At 38.3% G+C, this 24,101-nt stretch overlaps 1 protein-coding gene across 1 annotated transcript in view; it reads left to right on the forward strand.

Moving 5' to 3' along the window:
- The window catches only part of LOC127880581 (phospholipid-transporting ATPase ABCA3-like), an 89,944-nt gene that overhangs the window by 60,037 nt on the left and 5,806 nt on the right, over window positions 1-24,101 (forward strand). Inside the window, exons 16-25 of the mRNA XM_052427894.1 lie at window positions 9,328-9,472; window positions 11,501-11,627; window positions 12,414-12,813; window positions 13,207-13,805; window positions 14,536-14,775; window positions 16,803-16,909; window positions 18,967-19,176; window positions 21,851-22,051; window positions 22,679-22,866; window positions 23,915-24,085. Coding sequence (XP_052283854.1) covers window positions 9,328-9,472; window positions 11,501-11,627; window positions 12,414-12,813; window positions 13,207-13,805; window positions 14,536-14,775; window positions 16,803-16,909; window positions 18,967-19,176; window positions 21,851-22,051; window positions 22,679-22,866; window positions 23,915-24,085 — 2,388 coding nt within the window. The remainder of the gene's footprint in view (window positions 1-9,327; window positions 9,473-11,500; window positions 11,628-12,413; window positions 12,814-13,206; window positions 13,806-14,535; window positions 14,776-16,802; window positions 16,910-18,966; window positions 19,177-21,850; window positions 22,052-22,678; window positions 22,867-23,914; window positions 24,086-24,101) is intronic.

A 24,101-nucleotide genomic window follows, 5' to 3' on the forward strand; every position in this document is an offset into this window, starting at 1 on the left:
GCATGCTGACAAGATAAGGTTTTTAACAATTTCAATCTTGAAATGACAAGTTTTGTATAACATAAATTATGTTTCCTACAAATTATTGATACTTTAATAGATTATTTCTTTGAATCCTATCAACAATCGCACATCACCTGACATCATTTTGACATTCACTTTGTCCTACTGAAAAGACACGTTTCGTCTAAAATCAATACCACATGCTAATAAGCTTTGATTGGTTTTATACTGAAAATACATTTTAATGTCATAAATACTGACCTGTTATCGTATGCTTATACTTTCCAAGGGGAAATAACTCATCCGGAATTTTAACTGGGAATCCGCCACCTCAATACTGTAATACAGGCCAGGTTAAACATAGTGCAATGCAACCTAGCCAAAAATCGGTAACCAACCCTCAATATTCTTTCCAGATCAACCAGGTGTATTCGTGTCTTTTACGGCTCTGAATTAAAATATTGTTTTTCACTTGGTTGATTGGGGTTTTGAATAGATAAATTGTGTTATTTATATTTTTATTTCTCATTCGGATTAATTTGTGTGGATTTAATGGATTTTGTTTCATTTGTAAAATGTAAGCCATGCTTGTTTTTATCGAACAATGGTTTATTTCTACCATGCTGGGTGTTTTCAGGCGCGAACGACCACGTGCAAAACGTGCTCTTCTAATACATTGCTAGAACGTGCAAAGCATGTTCTTCTAATGTGTTACGAGATCGTGCAAAGCGTGTTCTTCTATTGACAGATTGTTTATCATTTGCCATTGTGTGCAATAATGATTTTAACGTTCCGTATGACAATCTAATTGATCGTCATTTTATTTTTCATCTGTTTTGAATTAAACTTTTGTTTAATTTATGATCTACGGCAGTATAATTATAATTTTCATTATGGTCAAATAATGATTTTATGTGCCGTATGATAATCTGGTCTGTGACCAGTTTATGGTTGAATATGCTTTGCTCTTGTTTTTCATATATTCGACTACATGATGGTCGCAGAAACAAGAGTGGATAAATACCCGGTGACTTCGCAGATCATGGATGATAGTTGCAGTATCAGTCACCGGGTATCGGGCACGATTGCGACCGTACTATTCTAAGTCTCTTAGACAGTCGGTCAATATCAGACCATATGGCGACACCCATCAGCCGGTCTTTGCCCGATGGCATTGGTCAAGGACATCGACCAATGCCGGACCATTTGGCATCAGCCGTACGGTCATTATCCGGTGACAACACTGGTCATGATATGACCGGTACGTCACCGGGGACGTTGATCACGGACCTTTGATCGACGTCTGACCGGGCGGTCCGGTCACCAGTCATGTCACCGGTCCGGTCATTGATCGCCGGTCCGGTCACCGGTCATGTCACCGGTCCGGTCATTGATCACCGGTCTGGTCCGGTCATTGATCACCAGTCCGGTCCGGTCACCAGTCATGTCACCGGTCCGGTAAACCGGTCCGGTCCGGTCACCGGTCATGTCACCGGTCCGGTCCGGTCATTGATCACCGGTCCGGTCCAGTCACCGGTCATGTCACCGGTCAGGTCATGTCACCGGTCCGGTCATTGATCACCGGTCTGGTCACCGGTCAACAGTCATCAGTTAGGCCTGCCACCGATAACACCAGTCACCGGTCAAGAAGAAGAACTCGGTGTTCTTCATTGAATTATTCTCCTATTCGTCGTCGAATACATCGTCTTCATCAAGGAGTAGACATCGGACACGCTCTTCTTCGTCGAGCAGTTCTCATCGTCGCCGCTCTCGTAAGCGATCACGTCGTCACTCACGGAGACGTTATTCTAGAAGATCTCGGTCTCATCGCAGCCGATCCACATCTCGACAGCGTAGCCGATCCAGATCTCGACATCGCAGGAAACAAGGACGTCGTCAACCTTCACGTAGACATCAGGGGACTTCATTGAGCACAACAGGATAGTTATCGAACATACCTCTCCTTCATTGAGCAGTTCTCGGCGTTGATACGCTCGTAAGCAATCACGTCAATGCTCACGGAGACAATATTGTAGAAGACAATATTTCCAGCGTAGCCGAACAATATTTCGGCATTGCAGTTATATGGATGTCGCCACTTCTCACCTAGGCGTTAATGAACCTACTGGTCATATCGACGTTCGCCATTTTATTCCTTTAGGAATATCATGTCTCCATTCCACGTGTGATGGTTTTTCTTATGGCATCCACACATGTTGCAGTCACCGAGCCGTAGTTGTATACGAACACAAGTTCGTTTAACTTTCAGGCTTCGGGATAAGCTGTTCTTTTCTCCACTACGACTACAAGGACACTTATGCCTATTAATACTGATAATCTACCGTTGTTTTCCGGTTAACATTATCAGATGACTTCGTGGATGGTCATTCTTCTGCACCAGATATTTCCATTCTGACGCAGTTATATTATACCGGTCCCGATCACCAGACATCGGTCACCATTCATCGGTCATATCACCAATCACTGATCACCAGTCAGAATAAGTGATGTCTCATCGCCATCGGATTGGATTTTTGGCACGATCTTCTTTTCCGAGCAGTGCTTGACATTGATATCAGACCATATGGATTCCACCATTTTCGGTCTTTAACTGGTAACGTCACCGGTCATATTATGACTGGTCCGTTCACCTGGCTACAGTTACCGGTCATTGACCGGTCCGGTTTGGTCACCAGTTACCAATTACCGGTATTCCACTGTGTTTTCATCGGTCAATTTTTAGTATCACGGGTATCGTCTACATTACCTAGTTGTATACCCCTGGCTATGATTGTATTGAATACTATATTTTATGGATTCAACAATCTACATGACTTTTTGTGTTTTTCAATACTGATGTTCTACTGGCGACGGTTACCAAATCATGCTATATCTGTTATTTGTACTTATATCTCAACCGGCTACATGCAGACTACTGGGCTTGCAGATAGATCAGCTGAAGTGGGCTCGGAGACTAGCATTGAGGTCGAACATTACTATTTGACCTCTATTAATTTATGTTCAAGACCCGAAGGATGAATTGTTTTAACCGCCTTTACCTGTCGGCTACAGACTTTGCAGTCAGTGTCACTGAACAGTTGGGACACATTAATGACGCTAGCAGGATTAGCAAGACGACATTTTGTATCGAGTTCTGCTTTTCTATTGCTCCTACGACAGTGCATATTTTCAAGCTACTGGAATCAACAAGAGTTCTGATACATAGGATTGCCTATCAGATTGACCGCATAGCGGCTACAGTCTTGTAGATGGCTTAGGACCTATTGAACTCAGATCTTAGATCCTAGGATCTGGAGGGACCTCATCTTAAAACTATTCTTCTATTACACTTCTGGCCATAACAGGCCGTCTTTCTATAACTGGTCGTATTCCTTTCCGAATTCGTCCCGGTTAGGAGTCTTGAAGTAAATGGATTAATCAACTCAGAATTTAAGACTTCCATGCATTCTACCGGCTAGCTGACCCCTTAAGGTTACTCCTAGGGTTTTCACCTTTTTCTGCCATCACACCTCCGATTCCGGAGGTACCACTATCAATCATATTTCAGTACTTTGCAATCGATGACTTCACGACCTGTATTATCCAGGATTTTTAAGGCGCCTGTTATTGGTTCAAGAAGAGGCTATATTCTGTAGATAGGTCATAAACTTATAAGTGTTAAACACTGTCCTATTCTACCAATTTTCAAGTGTGTTTGGAGTGGGAAAGTTCGGCTTGCCGTGGTTTCTTTGCCCACCCATCCTTGACAAATGGTTCCGGTCACCGGTCGGTATTTACCGGTCCGGTCACCGGTCCTTCTGCTGAGACGTCTTTTCTTACGTCCGTTTCAGCTTTATTTTTAAGTTAATTGTATTTATCTCGGGATTATTCAATGACACAGATTTCCATCTTTTTGTCATTATTTACCACTATTCAGTGGTGTCTAGACTAGAAGATTATCTTGGCAAGAATATAGTTTATTCTACCACAACCTTCCTTACATCTTATACAGATGTGAGCAGAGAAGGTTATGGACGATCACATAGAACAACGTATCTTGATTTTCTCAATTATGTGGTATTCTAATGAATATCACCTGCACATCTACATCTTGAAAAGCGAAAATTCTTTTTAGCTGTTTTTCATTTACAACACATTTTCACGATTCCCTTGTGATGGTTTCAACTATCACACATCGGTTGTGGTTTACTTACAGACACAGAGGTGATCATATTATCACTCCTTGTAACTGGAAATCAGGAACTTATTCGTTCTTTGCAAGAACAACAAATTTTCTCTATCGTCTTACTCATACCAGGTCGTCTCAACGCCCTGTTGGACGTTTTGTCCTGCAGTTTTTTCTTTCGAATTATTTTTCCGTTGGGTTCAAATAATGTAATTGCGCATGCGCGGCAGTGAAGTTGCATGTTGTACATAGTATATCAAAGAATGTTGTTTATCATCAAACGCTAGTAATTAGCGTTATGCGATCGTATATCGCAGTATATACCGGTTTGCTGAACAACGTCAATAATGCAGTTCACAGAAATCGATCCAGCAGGGTGTGCGATTGTTATACATTCGTCCATTGACATACACTGGAATATCTTGCCTTCTTGGTGAGTTTTTGCAATAACTGAGTTTTTGCCATAATTTCATGCAATATACTTAATGAACCATGGGATTATGGTTCTACGACCTTTTAAGTCTCCTGTACAATTATTTTCAGGAAACTTCTTCACAGGTCAAATATCATATCTCAGAGAGATATATTTTTACTGATCCAAACATGTGCCACTACATGTCTGGCCATTAATAACTTTTAGTTATCTCTACAGAAGAACGTTTTTCTGTTAGAGTTTCAATCCTTGTTACTTGTGCAAGGATAATTCCATCAGAACTGTATAAGGTTCTATGGAAATTCATTTTTGACTTGGTATTCGAGAGCATAGTTATTACCTTAATCACTCTGCTAGATACATAGAGGTTTTTCTCATCTTTTTCTTGATGATAAGAAATTTGTTCTTTTCTTCATCAAAGGATAAAGATTATGCTTTCGTATACCTTGTTTTGTGTAAGTCATCGCAACTCTGTGCTGTCTTACCTTTTTTGGAACTGATCCAAACTATGGAACGTCAACACTATGTTTTTCGTTCCTTTACCTTCTTAAGCGGTTTTGACTTGTGTTACATGTGGGATGCTTAATAAGCTCCCTATGAACCTTTTTCATCAGGCTTATTAACAGTTTCAATATAATTTTAAGACGGTTTTCCTTCTTATTATGGCTTTTACCATACGGAGAAGTGAAATTCATGCTTTTTCTGTTGAATACGACCAATTCCAGTTGGATCTAATGTCGTCTTCACTTTGTTGTGTCAGCCAGGATTCCTTGCTTAATATCAAGTCCTCTATATGGCTTCTACCTTCAAGTTTCCAAGTTTTTTTAAAACTGGTAATGAAGATGAGGATAAACTTCTTTGGGCAATCAGGGCTTTGAAGTTCTATCTCAGCATTGTTAGTCGGAAGTCCATTCGAGGTTCTCAAAAGACACTCTTCATTTCCCCCAAAAAGGGGGGGGGAGATGTGTCTGCGGCTTCTATTTCTCGGGGTTAGACCTCGACTAAGGAAAGTTACTCTTATCCTATCTAAGGATTCATTCCTTTTTAGGATCTGACCGCATGAATTAAGAGCTCTGTCTGTTTTGTGGGCATATATTAATCACACCCCACTTTTTGACGTGCTCTAAGCTGTTTACTGGAGGAATCCGACCACCTTTGTCATCTTTTTATCTTCGTTTTCTGAAGTGCCAACAATACAATTTGTATATGTTTGGGCTTGTTGTGGTTTCACTAACGGTAGTGTCTTCTTTACGACATATTACTCTGTCCGAGAAGTCATAATTAATACCGTTTTAACGAAGATTACTTGATATCATTAGCTGATAACCCTGTTTATGGGTTCTACTGTGTTGGGAAACCTTCCCACCGCAGCTGCAAAATCAGCATACGATAACAGGTCAGTATTTATGACATTAAAACAAATTTTTTAAATAAAATTCATTTTAATTATTAAATACTTACCTGTTATCGGTAAGTCCCACCTCCCACCCCGCTATTCGATTAATATTTTTGTATATATATTGAAAGAATATTGAGGGTTGGTTACCGATTTTTGGCTAGGTTGCATTGCACTATAATGTTTAACCTGGCCTGTATTACAGTATTGAGGTGGCGGATTCCCAGTTAAAATTCCGGATGAGTTATTTCCCCTTGGAAAGTATAAGCATACGATGACAGGTAAGTATTTAATAATTAAAATGAATTTTATTTAAAAAATTTGTTTTTTGCTGACATCAATACAACATGCTTATAAGCTGTGATACAGTCATGGATGTTATACTGAAAATACATTTTTTGCTGACATCAATACAACATGCTTATAAGCTGTGATATTGTCATGGATGTTATACTGAAAATACATTTTTTGCTGACATCAATACAACATGCTACTAAGATGTGATACTGTCATGGATGTTATACTGAAAATACATTTTTTGCTGACATCAATACAACATGCTAATAAGATGTGATATTGTCATGGATGTTATACTGAAAATACATTTTTTGCTGACATCAATACAACATGCTAATAAGATGTGATACTGTCATGGATGTTATACTGAAAATACATTTTTTGCTGACATCAATACAACATGCTTATAAGCTGTGATACAGTCATGGATGTTATACTGAAAATACATTTTTTGCTGACATCAATACAACATGCTTATAAGCTGTGATACAGTCATGGATGTAATACTGAAAATACATTTTTTTGCTGACATCAATACAACATGCTTATAAGCTGTGATACAGTCATGGATGTTATACTGAAAATACATTTTTTGCTGACATCAATACAACATGCTTATAAGCTGTGATACAGTCATGGATGTTATACTGAAAATACATTTTTTGCTGACATCAATACAACATGCTTATAAGCTGTGATACAGTCATGGATGTTATACTGAAAATACATTTTTCGCTAAAATCAATACAACATGCTTATAAGCTGTGATACAGTCATAGATGTTATACTGAAAAGACATTTTTTGCTGACATCAATACAACATGCTAATAAGCTGTGATATTGTCATGGATGTTATACTGAAAAGACATGTTTGGTCTAACATCAATACCACAGGCTAATAACTGGATGTTATCTAAGGACACTCAACACACCCACATAACCTGACCTCATTTTGACCGTGACATTGACCTTTATTTGGACGTATTCGTATGGGCCAATGAATCTATGATGACAAGGCTTCCGAGGGCATTTGTGTAAATTGTTGAACATTAAGTCAGTAAAAAAACTGTTGCGCAAATTGTATGTCCTACATAATGATAACTATGAGTTAAGTGTGTTTTTAATGGAATTTCAATGCTTTTATTATTCTGTACATTGGTCCATATTACTTTATAATTAAAATGGAAAATTGTTTCCATTTCAAAGGGTCGGTGAAAGAGTGTCAGAAGATGATGTGACGACTCCTCATAACATTGAGTCTGTATTTTATCCCATCATCAGACGTGCATTGTCGAAATAAACCACTGTGGAATAAATTTACCTTTATTTCAGCAGTGCTGAAATATAGCTGTCACGCGCGGCGAAGAATGTTCATATTACTCGGATTCAACTATAAAGTTATCATTTTTAGTAAAATCGAATCAGATTTAACAAAACAAACAATTTGATACCAAGATGTAATATAGTTTTTACACATAATGCAACTCAAAAAGCAAATAAACATTATTTACAAATATTAAGTGCGCGTACTCGTGACGTCATTATTAATACGTCATACGACACAATGCATGTTGTTTCACGCTAAAGATGCAGTTGTTTAGTGTCTTTTTTTCATTATTTCTTAAAAATCGGGGACGTAGAGGTATGATAAACGAAAAACAGGTTGGTTACTGATCTTTTTGTAATGTATTAGGCTTGACACGATTAAAATAATGAAACAATGTTTGCTTAAAATATCTTTGGGATTTTCCGTCTAGTTCGATTTTCCTATTCTATGTTTAAAGAAATAATTTACGACTAAGAAAATGGATGGGATAAATCGAATACTAGGTCGGTGCCGAATAAAGCAAAGTTTATCTTGCTCGGCACGAAAATCTGAACCACTCGCCAAGGCTCGTGGTTCAGATTTTCTAAGCCTCGCAAAATAAACTTTGCTTTATTCGGCACCGACCTAGTATTCTCTATTTAGCAATAATATGTCTTGCATGATGTTAACTATGGGATCAGGGTGTTTTGAATGGAATTTCAGTATTTTCATTATTCTGTACATTTACCCATATAGCTTTCTAATTACAATGGACAATTGTTTCCTTTTCAAAGGGTCGTTGAAGGAGTGTCAGTTGTAGATGTGACGACTCGTCATAACATCGAGTCATTATTTTAGCAATAATATGTCCTGCATAATTAGTGTGAGCGTCAGCTCACACTAAAGTAGAGAGGCAGTTTTGCAAATCAGTATGCTTTAGCTACGCTAGGGATGACAACTGCAGCTAGTAACGATAACCACTGCCTGTTTATACTTAACCATTGGTACACTGTAGCAGACAGCATTATAAGGTTTAAGAGCTTGTTCAGCGATATTGGCCAGTCTAGTGTTTATAACAGCTTGTGCGATGACATTTGCCAGTTTATCATTGTAATCTGTACTTATTGGCTGCTTTCAGGGATAACGGGGCTTAATGCTGCATTAAAAGTCTGTCATGTTGGCAAAATTGTTGCTCAATAATTAAAGAAAATAGATACAGTATTGGATACACATAACAGAAAATGTACATGATTATAGGCTTGTTATTTTTTAGCAAGGAAACAAAATTCTAAAGATGGTTGCCAGTGCAGCAGCCAATTGTGAAAAAAAGAGACTTATTGGTGTTATTTTGTCGAAGCTATCTGTATAACATAAATATGAGGATAAACAGTGCACACACATCTCCCCCTGTGCTTTAAGAAAATTGAAACTTGAGCATTTGATTGACCTGTGCTTTAAGAAACACTCTTTATAAATTTGAATGGGTTGTATTCATTTCAAACTTAAGAAATAGAAAGCTATAACATAATTTTGAAAACTGAAGTGCATCTAAGATTATGCAAAAGCGAACAACTTGAGTGCCTTCAGCGCTTTGATGTTAATTATGGGATCAGGGTGCTTTGAATGGAATTTCAGTATTTTCATTATTCTGAACATTTACTCATATAACTTTCTAACTACAATGGACAATTGTTTCCTTTTCAAAGGGTGGGTGAGGGAGTGGCAGATGAAGATGTGACGATGCCTCATCTCAATGTCAACAACCCAAACTACCAAGAAGAAGCACTTCAGGAGAAGTCAACGTTGCTGCCCAATATAACCCCTGTAACCCCAGTGGAACAAAACACTAAGGTAGACAACCCCTGTAATCCCAGTGGAACAAAACACTAAGGTAGACAACCCCTGTAACCCCTGTGGAACTAAACACTAAGGTAGACAACCCTTGTAACCCCTGTGGAACTAAACACTAAAGTAGACGACCCCTGTTACCCCTGTGGAACAAAACACTAAAGTAGACAACCCCTGCAACCCCAGTGGAGCAAAACACTAAGGTAGACAACCCCTGTAACCCCTGTGGAACTAAACACTAAGGTAGACAACCCTGTAACCTCTGTGGAACTAAACACTAAGGTAAACAACCCTGTAACCCCTGTGGAACTAAACACTTAGGTATACAACCCCTGTAACCCCTGTTGAACAAAATAATAAGGTAGACAACCCCTGTAACCCCTGTGGAACAAAACACTTAGGTAGACAACCCTGTAACCCCTGTGGAACAAAACATTAAGGTAGACAACCCTGTAACCCCTGTGGAACTTAACACTAAGGTAGGTCTAGATCTAGCCCTAGGAAGACTGAAAAGGGATGAAGCGCAAGTGCTGTAAATATCATTTGTCCTAATGCCGTCCCAACATAAGAGTGCATGTGACTCTTAAATGAATGAATTTTTAAAGTACAATTGAATAATGAATGTTAACTATACTGCTTTAATATGGCTTAAAGTGAAAACTTTGAAAGTCTGTACTCAAAATTAAGGTTGCAAAGGAAAAACTAATGAAAATTTGTAAAACAAATCTAAGTTGCAACTTTCATTACTCTCTCCTCATATGAAACAGATGGAATTAAGTAGAATTCGTGGTATTTTACATTTGGCCTGACTGCTATTGGTGCATGAATTTACTGAATAAGGCACATATCATTGACAGACTTATGCTAAAGGTTACCATGATGGATGCAGGGGTATGATTTTCTGCATATCTTACATTCGCGTAAATTGGTGAAAACAATTTTGGGTGAGGCAAGTACCACCAATTGTGAGGCTTGAAAAATCCAATTTAATCAATCTGCGTATTATACTGGCATTATTATCCATGTATTACAATAACAGTATTTATTTAAGAGGGATGTCATTAGCTGTTGTTTCCTAATCTTCCAGTTAATATCAGCCTTTGAAAATATGTTTGTTGTTAAAGATGATGAAGATTATTAAAAGAACAAACGACTCCTATAAAGTCCGGATGATTGAGAAATCAGTGAATAACAAACTTAAATGGGAACCAAAAGATAAAAATGTGGATATAAATCATAAAGCAATACCAGTATCTGAAGGGTTAAGTGTACTATACTGGTAAGCTGCCATCTGCAATGATGCTTCATGTGAAAACATTATGCACTACAGACACCGTGGTAATGTTTTATTAACCCTTCACCACTTCGATACATATTTTGACGTATTTTGTTGTCCCTTAGAAAGTTATATTTAATTAAAGACCTTTCTTACTAGATTCAAGTTTTAAAGGCTTCATTTCCAACCCCTAGATACTGTTGAGCAGCAGACAGCATAAAACCTGAACAGACTGCAAGTTACTCGCAGGCTGTTCTTATTTTATGCTGTTTGCACATGGCCATTTTCACTTTGCTTCTGAGTGGGAAAGGGTTAATTGAACACTGTACAAGTGCTGACCATATTTGCAATCATTTGCCAGAGTCGTTCGCAGATATTGAGAAGCAAAATGCCAAACGTTATGGAATACACTCCAACGAATACTGTGGATTAGTAAGGGACTATGAGGTCAATAAAGATTTAAGAAATAAATTGTGTTGTAAAGTTCAAACAGGTGTTAATTTATATGTCTGTGCTAGGGGGTCAGCAACCCAGTCCACAGTCCACACAGACTAATCAGGGATGTTAGTTTGAGCTTTAATGGTGTTTTTCGTTTAAATTAAGTGTCTTAAGAGAATATCTTGTTGAGGCGTTAAATGACGTCTCTGTTTAGCCTGTGTGGACATCACAGGCTAATTAGGGATAACACTTTATGCACATGCATTAAGCCTGGTTTTCCCAGAACCTGTCTGAAGTTGATAATGTTAATTTTTCAGCCTGGCTCCCCATCCTTCAGTTCTCTGTCAGGGCCCAAGAACGGCACTGCTGTGGGGTACCAGAACGTCTACAATCCACCCCCAGATACTGTTATACACCTGAAGGAACCCATTGTGAACTACATCGGTGAGACAATGTTTACACAGACTGTTACTACTTATCCTTTCACCTGATTTCTTCCCTTTCTATGCCCCCACTCTATGAAGGCGAGGGTGGGGTAGGGGAGGGGCATGCAGATTCGTCTTATTCTCTGTTCCACTTCTTTGTTTTGCACTTAACAAAAAAAATGTTTTGGTATAAGATGAATACAATTTTGCAAATAAATTAATCAGCACACCTTGCACAACTCCATATTTTTGTTTACATATTTAAATATAACTGTAGTTATGTCCCTTTTTTAAGCAAAACATGACATATTTAGCACTCGTGAGAACATAGCTCTCATGGGGAGATTTTTAAGGATACAGTATTATCCGTTGTATGGAATGCATTAGTGAGGCTTTTCCATACAACTGTCGCTCGTAGCCCCTTTAAAATATTTGTGTTGCGTGTCACTCAATAAGTATTACTGCTTAAGGGCTGAAACTTAACACACATTTTTACCAGGTGAACTTGGGCAACTTTATGTTTTGATTTGCAGGTTTTCAACACAACTGGAGTTATGACCCCTTTTTATAAAAAAAAAAACACCTTCAGATTGGGGTTTTCATGGATTGATGTGATTTCTTGATATAGAACTAAGATTTACATTTCTGTCGTATTTATGTTTTTGGCATACCACCTTCGTAGAACATCTGAAACATATTTTGCGTGGGAAACTGATTTGTACATAAAGATTTTTTTTCGAGTAATAAGCCATTCTAGTTTAATTGTTTGCACATTAAGACACTTTTATCACTTTGCTATTTTCAGCATACAATGAAGGCATCCGAAGAAACACCGGGGCCGTGTACGCTTTCCAGCAGTTCTATGGAATGCTTGTCAAGAAATTCATCCATGCAACACGAAACATTGCCATCGCAGTGGCCCAACTTCTGCTTCCGATTATTTTCACCATCTTGGCCCTATCTGTCGAAAAAGCAATCCCAGATGTTGGCGATGACCCGGCCCTTGTGTTGAATATGAATCCTTGGAAGCAATACACCGTGCCCTACAGTAAGGGTGTCAACTCTGACCTTACCACCACCAGTTATGCTGATGCTTACAAGAGCTTGTTTGGAAACACAGATCTTGTTGATCGAACAACGTATCCAACATTCAATGACTATTTTAAGGCCGTTCAAGAAGATCAAGGGATTTCTACGTTCAACAGGTAGATATAGCTGCTGCGTTTTATGTTAATTTTGATGATGATGTAAAAGTTTGTTAATTCATCTGAGCAGAAAACTTAATTAATTTAACCCAAGTTAAGATTCCATCTGATTACTGAGTGTCAATAAACATTATCATTCATTATTCCCCTTTCTTTTCAACTAAGAGGGGATAAATTGATATGCAAATGTTTGGCATTTGTTGGGTTGTAATATGGTCTGTATATACAACTTTTTGTTTATGTCTGATAGCTAGAAAAATTCTTTCAAATAGAGAACATATGAGTTCTAAAAAAATACAGTAGCGCACTATACAATTTAATGGTCTATTGGGCCCTATGTGTTTTTCAGCTCTGTCAGTGGTTATTACATTATTCTTATTCAACATTTTACAGACGATACATAGTGGCATCGGACTTTGACAAACAGGGAAGTCAAGTCATGGCCACAGCACACTTCAATGGTCAACCATACCATGGAATCGCCATATCGCTGCAGTTCATGATGAACGGAATCCTCCGAAAGTTTGACCCAACCTCAAACATTGAGGTCACAAACCACCCTCTGCCGAAAAAAGAGTCTGACAACGTGCGGCGGATTTTCTTTGCAACAAACGGCACAGCCTTCACAATTGCTATCTCAATTCTCTTTGGAATGGCTTTCATGGCGACAAGTTTCATCATTTTCCTCATCAAAGAACGATCTGTTGGAGCGAAACACTTACAGGCAGTCAGTGGAGTGCGACCATTCGCATACTGGCTCTCGTGCTTTGTTTGGGACATGTTCAATTATCTGGTACCCGTATTCATTATAATGATCTTGTTTGCCATTTTCGGAACAGATGCGTACGTCAACGACGGTAGACTGGGTATCGTGTTTTTGATCTTCTTGCTTTACGGATGGTCAGTTCTGCCGTTTGTTTACATGCTGCATTTCCTGTTCAACGTTCCTTCTACAGGGATGGTGGCGGTCTCGATGATAAATCTTCTGTCCGGTGGGTATTCAATATCAGGGCTAACACTATTTTTGCAAAATGGCAATAATAACTTTCTGGCCTTATATCTACTAACAAAGTTTGGACTGTAGTATTGAAGTCTTGACAGTTTTAGGTAGTAAATTAAGTGTAAAACTGTGCTCCAGATAAAAGCAATTAAATTGCAATTTATAAGACATCATTTTCTTTTTTAACAATATATTTTTTTAAATTATATATTTTTTGGGAGATTGTTAAATCAATTTTACAAAAAACTTTATTTATCAGGAACAGTGATTAAATTTTAAGTGTGTTCTTATTCTTTCAATGGATTCCTATATGTTCATATACTATTTTAAGCAGTTTTGGATTTTGAAGAAATAAAACAGAGTACATTGTAGTTCCAATATTTTAGGGTGTTCTAAGATATTTCTAAATATTCTCCTAAATGCCTCATTAATTATATAATCATATAAATGCTGAATGGATTCATTAAGTGTTTTCCACTTGTGGTAAGAATAAAAAACACAGGATTTCATGTAAAAATTGATCCTAAGTAGTTAGTATTTAATACAAATTAAGTTAAGATTTTCTTTGGCAGCTTGTGAGACCTGAGTACAGAGTTGATTGGAAAAATAATGAAATTCAAACAGGTCTTAAATTGCTGTTCCATACTTACATAGTTTGGATTGCACTGGTGAGTATGAAAGCTATGAGAAAAGCCCTGATATCACTACTAACATCCTTACAGGTCTGATATTCCTGCTAGCGACCTACACCCTCAGCATCCCCCTCCTGGGTACAGAAGCTATCGGGAAGGCCCTGGAGATCATCTTCATCATCATCTTCCCCAACTACGACCTTGGCCTGGCTCTGATGGACATGTACACTAACTCGGGCTATAAAGACATTTGTGGGCCCGTACGGGAAACCGTCTGCAAGTTAATTGCTGCTGGACGATCGAATGCCACGAACCCTTGCTGCTTTCCAGGTATGGAATTGCTGAGATATTGTTTGACATAATGTATAAGTCTCTGCACGAGTTGTTATTTCATAACCTTCATACTCTCTAGGTTATAATAGATATGGACTGGTTGCTCATTTAGTAGAGTGCTGGGGATGGTTTCAATAAACATCGTAGTACACATTTTTCAAAGATGCTTAATTGCTTAAGTCCATAGCATATGATTATAAATTTTCATTACTTTATTAATTTTCATTGGCATCTCTAACAACATATACTTTTGATGAGCATGGCAAGTTAGTTTGTTTATTTATTTCGATTACAAAATTCTCTCGTAAGTTAAAATTGTCATAGGATAGTTTATGAAACGGCCCCCTGGACTACATTTGCCAGCATTGTGAGTTTGATCCCAAGCCCGGTGATATAACTTGTGTATTCAAGTAGGGCAGTTGTCAGTTGATAAGCTTTGATAAGCTCTGAAACTAGTTGTGATTTTACATCATGTTGCAATTTTTTTTTTATGTCCCCCACTATAGTAGTGGGGGACATATTGTTTTTGCCCTGTCTGTTGGTCTGTCTGTTGGTCTGTCTGTTGGTCTGTCTGTTTGCGCCAACTTTAACATTTTGCAATAACTTTTGCTATATTGAAGATAGCAACTTCATATTTGGCATGCATGTGTATCTCATGAAGCTGCACATTTTGAGTGGTGAAAGGTCAAGGTCATCCATCAAGGTCAGAGGTCAAATATATATGGCCAAAATCGCTCATTTTATGAATACTTTTGCAATATTGAAGATAGCAACTTGATATTTGGCATGCATGTGTATCTCATGGAGCTGCACATTTTGAGTGGTGAAAGGTCAAGGTCATCCTTCAAGGTCAGAGGTCAAATATATGTGGCCCAAATCGCTTATTTCATAAATACTTTTGCAATATTGAAGATAGCAACTTGATATTTGGCATGCATGTGCATCTCATGGAGCTGCACATTTTGAGTGGTGAAAGGTCAAGGTCATCCTTCAAGGTCAGAGGTCAAATATATGTGGCCCAAATCGCTTTTTTTATGAATACTTTTGCAATATTGAATATAGCAACTTGATATTTGGCATGCATGTGTATCTCATGGAGCTGCACATTTTGAATGGTGAAAGGTCAAGGGCAAGGTCATCCTTCACAAGGTCAAGGTCATCCTTCAAAGTCAAACGTCATATAGGGGGACATTGTGTTTCACAAACGCATCTTGTTTTCATTCAAAATCGGGTCCGTTAATCAGCCCCATTCCCAATTGTAAAAAAGTATAAATTTTTCCCAAATGTGAGCTAAAAATTACCAATGAAAGGTTTCCAAAAAAAATTCAATATTTTGTTTAACTCCCATCCTTGTTCAACCTTAGTAAATATAATACTGAAAACACTTGTATTCTCAATTTTGAAGCATTTAAAGCAAAACAACAACAACACTAATTTCCCCATTTTAGTCAAAACGCCGCAAATTTCCCAATCCAAAGGGACCCGACCCCATTCTTAAAATGCAAAAAAAACACACTGTTTTGTATTCATGGATTTTGAACATAAGAAAACATAAAAAAAACTTGTACTTATATAGACTCTCTTGAGATTGTTTACTGGTAATGTTAAGTAATTAAGCTAACCTGGGATAGGCATGAGTTGGTTAACTGATGGTAACAATTTTACTGAAATTCTGATGAAAATGGCAAAAATATAACTAAGCAAACAAACAAATAGAAATTCCCAGTTGTAATGAACTGTGTCTTGTTCTGTGAAAATTGGGCAAAATGCATGTGGGTAAAGTGTTGTCACAGATTAGCCTGTGCAGTCCGCACAGGCTAATCAGGGACGACACTTTCCGCTTTTATGTTTTTTTTAGTTTCAAGGAAGTCCCTCCTTACCGAAAATCAAGTTTAGGCAGAAAGTGTTGTCCCTGATTAGCCTGTACGGACTACAGAGGCTTATCTGGGATGACACTTTACGCACATGCATTATGCCCAGTTTTCTCAGAACGTGACTCAATTGTTTTTTTACATTGATTGTAGATTTCTGTGGTGAGGGTGACGATACCACATGTTTCACGTACTACGATAATTTCCTGCAATGGGAGAAACCTGGCATTGGCAGGGAGATTCTTTTCATGGCCATCCAGGTAACATGTTGTTTTTTATGCACCTGGTAGAGTTGCATATAGCAGTCGGACTGTCCGTCCGTCCGTCTGTCTGGCATTCTGCTTTTTTTTTTCTCTAATTGCTTTGAGATATTAACCTGATTTTGGTGTGTTAGTCTACCTGCATGACTTACAGATCAAATTGAAGTTTTTTTCAGGTCCATTGATTTTTTGCAAAGTTATGGTCCTTGGACTGAACAATTTTCTCTAAAAAACACTCCTACAGAATTTTTACAGGAACTCTTTCAGACTCTTTCCTGAATTTCTGTGTGTTAGTCTACCTGCATGACTTTCAGATCAAGACTAAGTTTAATCACATGTGGCGCTTTTGTCTAATCACAACTACTCGTTAAAAGTCACATTGGTTGGGTGTATGTGTGTATTTCAAGTCACAAATAGAGGTTAAAAGTCACAATGGTTGTGTGTATGTTTGTGTGAAGGTCACAATTAGAGGTTAAAGTCACAATGGTTGGGTGTATGTTTGTATGTCTAATCACAATTAGAGGTTAAAAGTCACATTTGAGCATCTGCAGCTTGAGTTGACTGAAACAGCAACAGCAACCACAAATGTTCAACATGTGGAGATAAGGTGTCATCTGTAAGATCCGTGTCCCTAGCTCAAAGGTCAAGGTCTGTTTTAAGGGTGCCAATGTCAAACTTTGCCATTATACAGCTTTTCTTGACAAATGCATAATGCTGCTTTAAAATATCATGATATCACTTATTTTAATGTTTATATGTGATGACAGTGTGTGTCTGTTTCTAGCTCCAATGTCAATGTCTCGCATACAGGTCCATCTTTTATCATTAAACAGATTGTTTATACTTCAACTTCGTGAGGAACTTCTCACCAATATTCAACATAAGGAGACAATGCATTTTTAGTGAGACCTGTGTCCCTAGCTCTAAGTTCTTGGTCACACAATTATCCTGCCAAGTGTCAATTTATTGCACAATACAGCCTTTCCTCTCATGTGCTTATTGCCTGTTCATCTTTCGTGGTGTGATTTCCCCTTATTGTTTTTGCCCTGTCTGTTGGTCTGTACGTTGGTCTGTTTGGTCAAACTTTAACATTTGCCATAACTTTTGCAATATTGAAGATAGCAACTTTATATTTGGCATGCATGTGTATCTCATGGAGCTGCACATTTTGAGTGGTGGAAGGTCAAGGTGAAGGTCATCCTTCAAGGTCAAAGGTCAAACAAAAAGTCAAAGCGGCGCAGAAGGGGACATAGTGTTTTTGACAAACACATTTCTTGTTTTGTAACTATTCTTGTAATCAATTCTTGTAATCAACAGTCCATTGGTCCTGGGAGCATCCATCAGTTTCACGGATATTTTTGTTATCTTTCTCTACGGTTCCATCTTTCTTTGAGGTGAATCTAACATTCTCTGAGGTTACAAATTTGGGCTGCAACAATATTCTAGTATATTGTTTTTTATTGCAATATAGTTTTCCCATGGTGTATCTTGCTACAATCTTCTCACTTAACAATATACTGCTGTATATTTCATATTTCAGAAATCCATTTTTAATTGCAAAAAATGTAAGTTTTATCATATAAAACCCTAAATAGTGTAGAAATACTGAATTCCTTTCAAAAAAAGGTTAAAGGTTAAAGGTGCGGTTTATAGTCTGCTTCGATATACATCTTCAGCCGACTTCACAATCAACCCCCCTGATCACTGGGATTTAAGTCGTCCGTTAACATATGGCGCACCAGGCATCCATGGCACATTGGCTTACTTCCCTCACAAGTACCCATTTGTACACCTGGGTGGAGAGGAGCAAGCATGGGATTAATTTTTTGCTCAGAAAAATCCAGTGCCTGGGCAGGATTCGAACCAGGGACCTTTTCGATCCCTAGCCCAGCATCTTACCACTAGACCACTGTCCCCACTGGTTCAAAACACATGTAGCTTATGTTTGTGTGCTGACCTCCAAAACAACATTATGAAAAAACACAATTATTTAAATATATTGCAATGTTTGTTTTGCCGATGCCATAAGTATTGCAATTTTAGTTTTACTTTTTCAGGGCGTTGTGTTTTTCGCCATTGTTCTGTTGGCTGAATACGGGATTCTTTCTCGCATCAAGAATGCATTGACCGGCGGCATGCGGGCCTCTGTGGGGTCACAGGTCAACCTTCAAGGTCAGGAGGAGGACAGTGACGTGGCTGCTGAGGCACGGAGGATCAATGCAAGCTCTGCACAGGAGCTTCAGAAGACTGACTCTCTCATCCTGAAGGTAGGAGACGTTGCTGCAAATGCAGATCTCTCCAGATTGAACATAAGTCTTGTTCTGGGAAAACAGTGATGATTGTATGTGTGCAATGTCACCCCAGATTAGCCTGTGCAGTTGGCAAAGGCTATTCAGGGAATATACTTTCCACTTTTATGGTAGTTTTTGTTTAGAGAAGTCTCTTGTAAACTAAAATCCTTTCTGGGCCAAAAGTGTTGTCCCTAACTGCGCAGGCTAGTAAGGGACGACACTTCACACACCTGCATTAAGCACAGGCTAGTCAGGGACGAAACTTCACGCACCTGCATTAAGCACAGGCTAGTCAGGGATGACACTTCACGCACCTGCATTAAGCACAGGCTAGTCAGGGACGACACTTCACGCACCCGCATTAAGCACAGGCTAGTCAGGGACGACACTTCACACACCTGCATTAAGCACAGGCTAGTCAGGGACGACACTTCACGCACCTGCATTAAGCACAGGCTAGTCAGGGACGACACTTCACGCACCTGCATTTAGCACAGGCTAGTTAGGGATGACACTTCACGCACCTGCATTAAGCACAGGCTAGTCAGGGACGACACTTCACACACCTGCATTAAGCACAGGCTAGTCAGGGACGACACTTCACACACCTGCATTAAGCACAGGCTAGTCAGGGATGACACTTCACACACCTGCATTAAGCACAGGCTAGTCAGGGATGACACTTCACACACCTGCATTAAGCACAGGCTAGTCAGGGACGATACTTCACGCACCTGCATTAAGCACAGGCTAGTCAGGGATGACACTTCACACACCTGCATTTAGCCTGGTTTTCCCAGAGGCTCATATGCAATTTTAATTGAGCCGCCTTCTGAGAAAACTGGGCATAATGCATGTGCGTAAAGTGTAATCCCAGATAAGCCTGTGAAGTCCGCATCAGGCTAATCAGGGACGACACTTTCTGCTTAAACTTGATTTTCGTCAAGGAGGGACTTCCTTGAAACTAAAAATGCCATAAAAGCGGAAAGTGTCGTCCCTGATTGCGGACTGCACAGGCTAATCTGGGACGACACTTTACGCACATGCATTAAGCCCAATTTTCTCAGAACAAGACACTTATTATGCCCCTGCAAATATCTGGTTAAACCTTAACCACTTAGATACGTATTATTACGCTTATAATAGTCCCTTAGAAAGTTTAATTTAATTAAAGACCTGTCTCACTAGATTCAGCAGAAAACAGCAGAAAACCTGAAAAGACTGCGAGTTACTTACAGGATGTTCTGGTTTTATGCTGTTTGCACATAGCCATTTTCACTATGCCTCTGAGTGGGAAAGGGTTGAGATGAATTCCCTTATGCTGAAAGTTCAATTGTTGGTGTTTGCTGTAGTTCTTTTTGAAACTTTTCTCATAGTTCAGAATATCTGTTCTTTTGCCAAGCGAGTTAAAGTGATATTTTAAAAAAATCTGTCCAAATAAAAGTGACAATATAATAGTGAATTCACTACAATAATTTTTTTGTCCCCTTCACGTTTCACCGGAGGGGACTTATGGTTTGCGCTCCGTCAGTCAGTCTGTCTGTCAGTCTGTCCGTCACACTTTTCTGGATCCTGCGATAACTTTACTAAGTTCTTAATATTTTTTCATGAAACTTGAAACATGGATAGATGGCAATATGGACATTATGCATGTCAATTCATTTTGTTCCTACGTCAAAAATCTGGTTGCTATGGCAACAAATAGACTAGAAATACTGCTGAAAATGGTGGTTTTCTGGATCCTGCGATAACTTTAAAAGTTCTTCATATTTTTTCATGAAACTTGAAACATGGATAGATGGCAATATGGACATCATGCACGTCATTTCATTTTGTTCCTACGTCAACAATTCTGGTTGCTATGGCAACAAATATAATTAAAAAAATCTGACAATGGTGGAATTTCTGACAATGGTTGAGCTGGTAGGGGACCATATTGCTTGGCAATCTCTGGTTTTTAATGCAATTTCCTCAAATTCAAATGTATATTTTGCAAATAAATACCTTCTCAGATATAAACTCCTTCAAATAAGAGCAATATATGACAATTATTATCCCAATTTTACAAATTTCACAACATAATTTCACAATCCCAAACTGTAACTAGTAATTTTTCCTATAAAGGTCAGAAAAAAGCTTGTTTAGAAATCAAAATGTGGGTGTTGCAATTTGTCAAATTGTAACTGTTGATGACATGTTGAATGCTTAACCAGTGGGTATATTGGAGTCGCTCTTTTGAACGGTATTTTCTGCATACAATTTTACTCATTTGTGGAGCAAAATACCTCCACATTTCTCAAAGCATTAAATTGAAACTTCATCACCATGAAGTGCAGATATGCAAGACCTGTTATCCATCATAATTGTTCTACACAATTTGCCCTTAAATACAGCTTGATACACAATATACATGAAATGGCAACTTCAACATTTCTCATTTCATCAGCTTCAAGTGAGGAATTGCATGACACTTATCTGAAGTTATTTATTCTTGAAAATAGCAGTCAAAGTTGTATATGTACATATGTAACGTTTGTGAAATAGCTCTAATTGTTGAAATTTACAATTCTACTAAAGATATTATGAACTTAAAAGTTTTTATAAATGTTATTTTTAAATATTCTAATTCCAAATGACTGTCTCGTTTCAGAATGTAGACAAGATATACGACACGGGTTTTCACGCGGTAAAGAACATCTCCTGTGGGATTCCAAAGAACGAGTGCTTTGGACTTCTGGGACAGAACGGGGCTGGGAAGACTTCTACTTTTAAAATGCTCACGGGAGATGAGGCTCTGACATCAGGCAATGCATACCTGAATCAATACTCAGTGAAGAGTAACATAAAGAAGGTAGAAAACTTGTCAGGTTTGACACATATTTTGTATATTACCTCTTATCTCTCCAACATAAATGTATCTTGTAACAATGGTATATTTGGAGAAATTCTTAAGAATCAATTTAAAAAATGCCATACATATTTTATTGATACATAACCCCAATGAGGTTGAACTCTTTTCTAAGAAATCATGCACTTCCAAGCCAATATGACTACATGTATGTTACCATTATTGACAGTGTGCATGTCTAATACATGACAATACCATCATTGAATTCATGTGTTCGGCCCTTCTAGAAATGTATGACCATATAACAGTTTTCTTTAAATTCTTCATTCCCTATGTAAGAGATGATGTAATGAATATGGAATTCAGTTTTGGCCCTTCTAGAAAAGTATGACTATGTAACAGTTTAGTTTAAATTTCTCATTCCCTATATAAGAGATAATGTCATGAATATGGAATTCAGTTGTTTGGCCCTTCTAGAAATGTACGACAATATAACATTTTACTTTAAATTTTTCATTCCCTATATAAGAGATGATGTCATAAATTTTTTCATTGTATTTAAGTCCAACAGAACCTGGGCTATTTCCCACAGTTGGACGTTTGGTTGTAATTTTTTCATAATGTTTAAAGGTCCAACAAAACCTGGGCTATTGCCCGCAGTTTGACGCCCTGATAGACCAGATGACAGGCCGTGAGACGCTCTACATGTACGCCAGGCTGCGAGGCATCGAGGAGTCACAGATCAGTGGCATTGTGGAGCGACTGATCAACATCATGATGCTGCAGAAACACGCAGACAAAGAAACAGGGTTTTATAGGTAGGCTTCTTTGTGAAAATATTAGAACCCCAGCAACCAAAGTTTGAGAGGGTATTGATTAGAGTCTATTGGGTTGTCGGTTGGTCTGCAAGTCCCTTTTAAACGTAAATTTGTGGAGCAAGTTTTTCAATATTTCTCAAAGAATTAAATTGCATAATCAAACGTGTCCTAACTATAAGTATAGATACGAGAGACATTTTTTTTATCTCCTGAAGTCCACACGGGTCTGAGTTATTTGCCATTAACCCATTTATGCCTAGTGGACTCTCCCATCCTTCTAAATTGGATCAATTTATTTCCAAAATTAGGGATGTCTAGTATATTTATTTCTATATTTAGAATATTTCTTACAGAAATTCATTTAAGAAAACAGCGCAGACCCTGATGAGACGCAGCATCATGCGGTGTCTCATCTGGGTCTACGCTGTTTGCCAAGGCCTTTTTTCTAGACGCTAGGCATAAATGGGTTAATTGACAACAATGCAGTGTGGTAGTATTTTTCACATATGCTAGATTATTTTCCTCTATGACAGAATTGACAAATTGTTGTGTTGGACAAAGTCAGCTTTACAAGATAGGTTCTCAAATCAAACAAATGTTAGGTAATAGTGAATATTTGTATTCTCTGCATTATGTGAGTAGTGATGGAAACAGTAGGAAAATGTGTGATTGTGTAATAAAAATTATAAAACAGTTATGAAAATTATTTTTGCTTTCAGAAATTTTTTCATTCGTACCTTGACAAGAGTGTTCATTTTCTGTAATTTGATACACTGTTAGAGACAAGTGAACCTATAACAAAGCAGTAATTTTCTGTATTTTGTTACACTGGTATTAACAAGAGGACCTTTAGCAAAGCATTCATTTTCTGTATTTTGTTACACTGGTAGAGACAAGAGGACCTTTAGCAAAGCATTCATTTTTGTATTTTGTTACACTGCTAGAAACAAGAGGACCTTTAGCAAAGCATTCATTTTCTGTATTTTGATACACTGGTAGAGACAAGAGGACCTTCAACAAAGCATTCATTGGCTCTATTTTGTTACAGCGGTGGCAACAAGAGGAAGCTGAGCACAGCCATAGCCCTAATTGGGGACCCGCCGTTCATTTTCCTGGATGAGCCTACGACGGGTATGGATCCTGGTGCGCGCAGGCAGCTGTGGAACGTGCTCTCTGACGTGAGGGCCAGTGGGCGTACCCTCATACTTACATCTCACAGGTAGGGGGATGTTGGT

This window comes from Dreissena polymorpha, chromosome 5 (genome assembly GCF_020536995.1).
Source record: "Dreissena polymorpha isolate Duluth1 chromosome 5, UMN_Dpol_1.0, whole genome shotgun sequence".
NCBI classification, from domain to species: Eukaryota; Metazoa; Mollusca; class Bivalvia; order Myida; family Dreissenidae; genus Dreissena; species Dreissena polymorpha.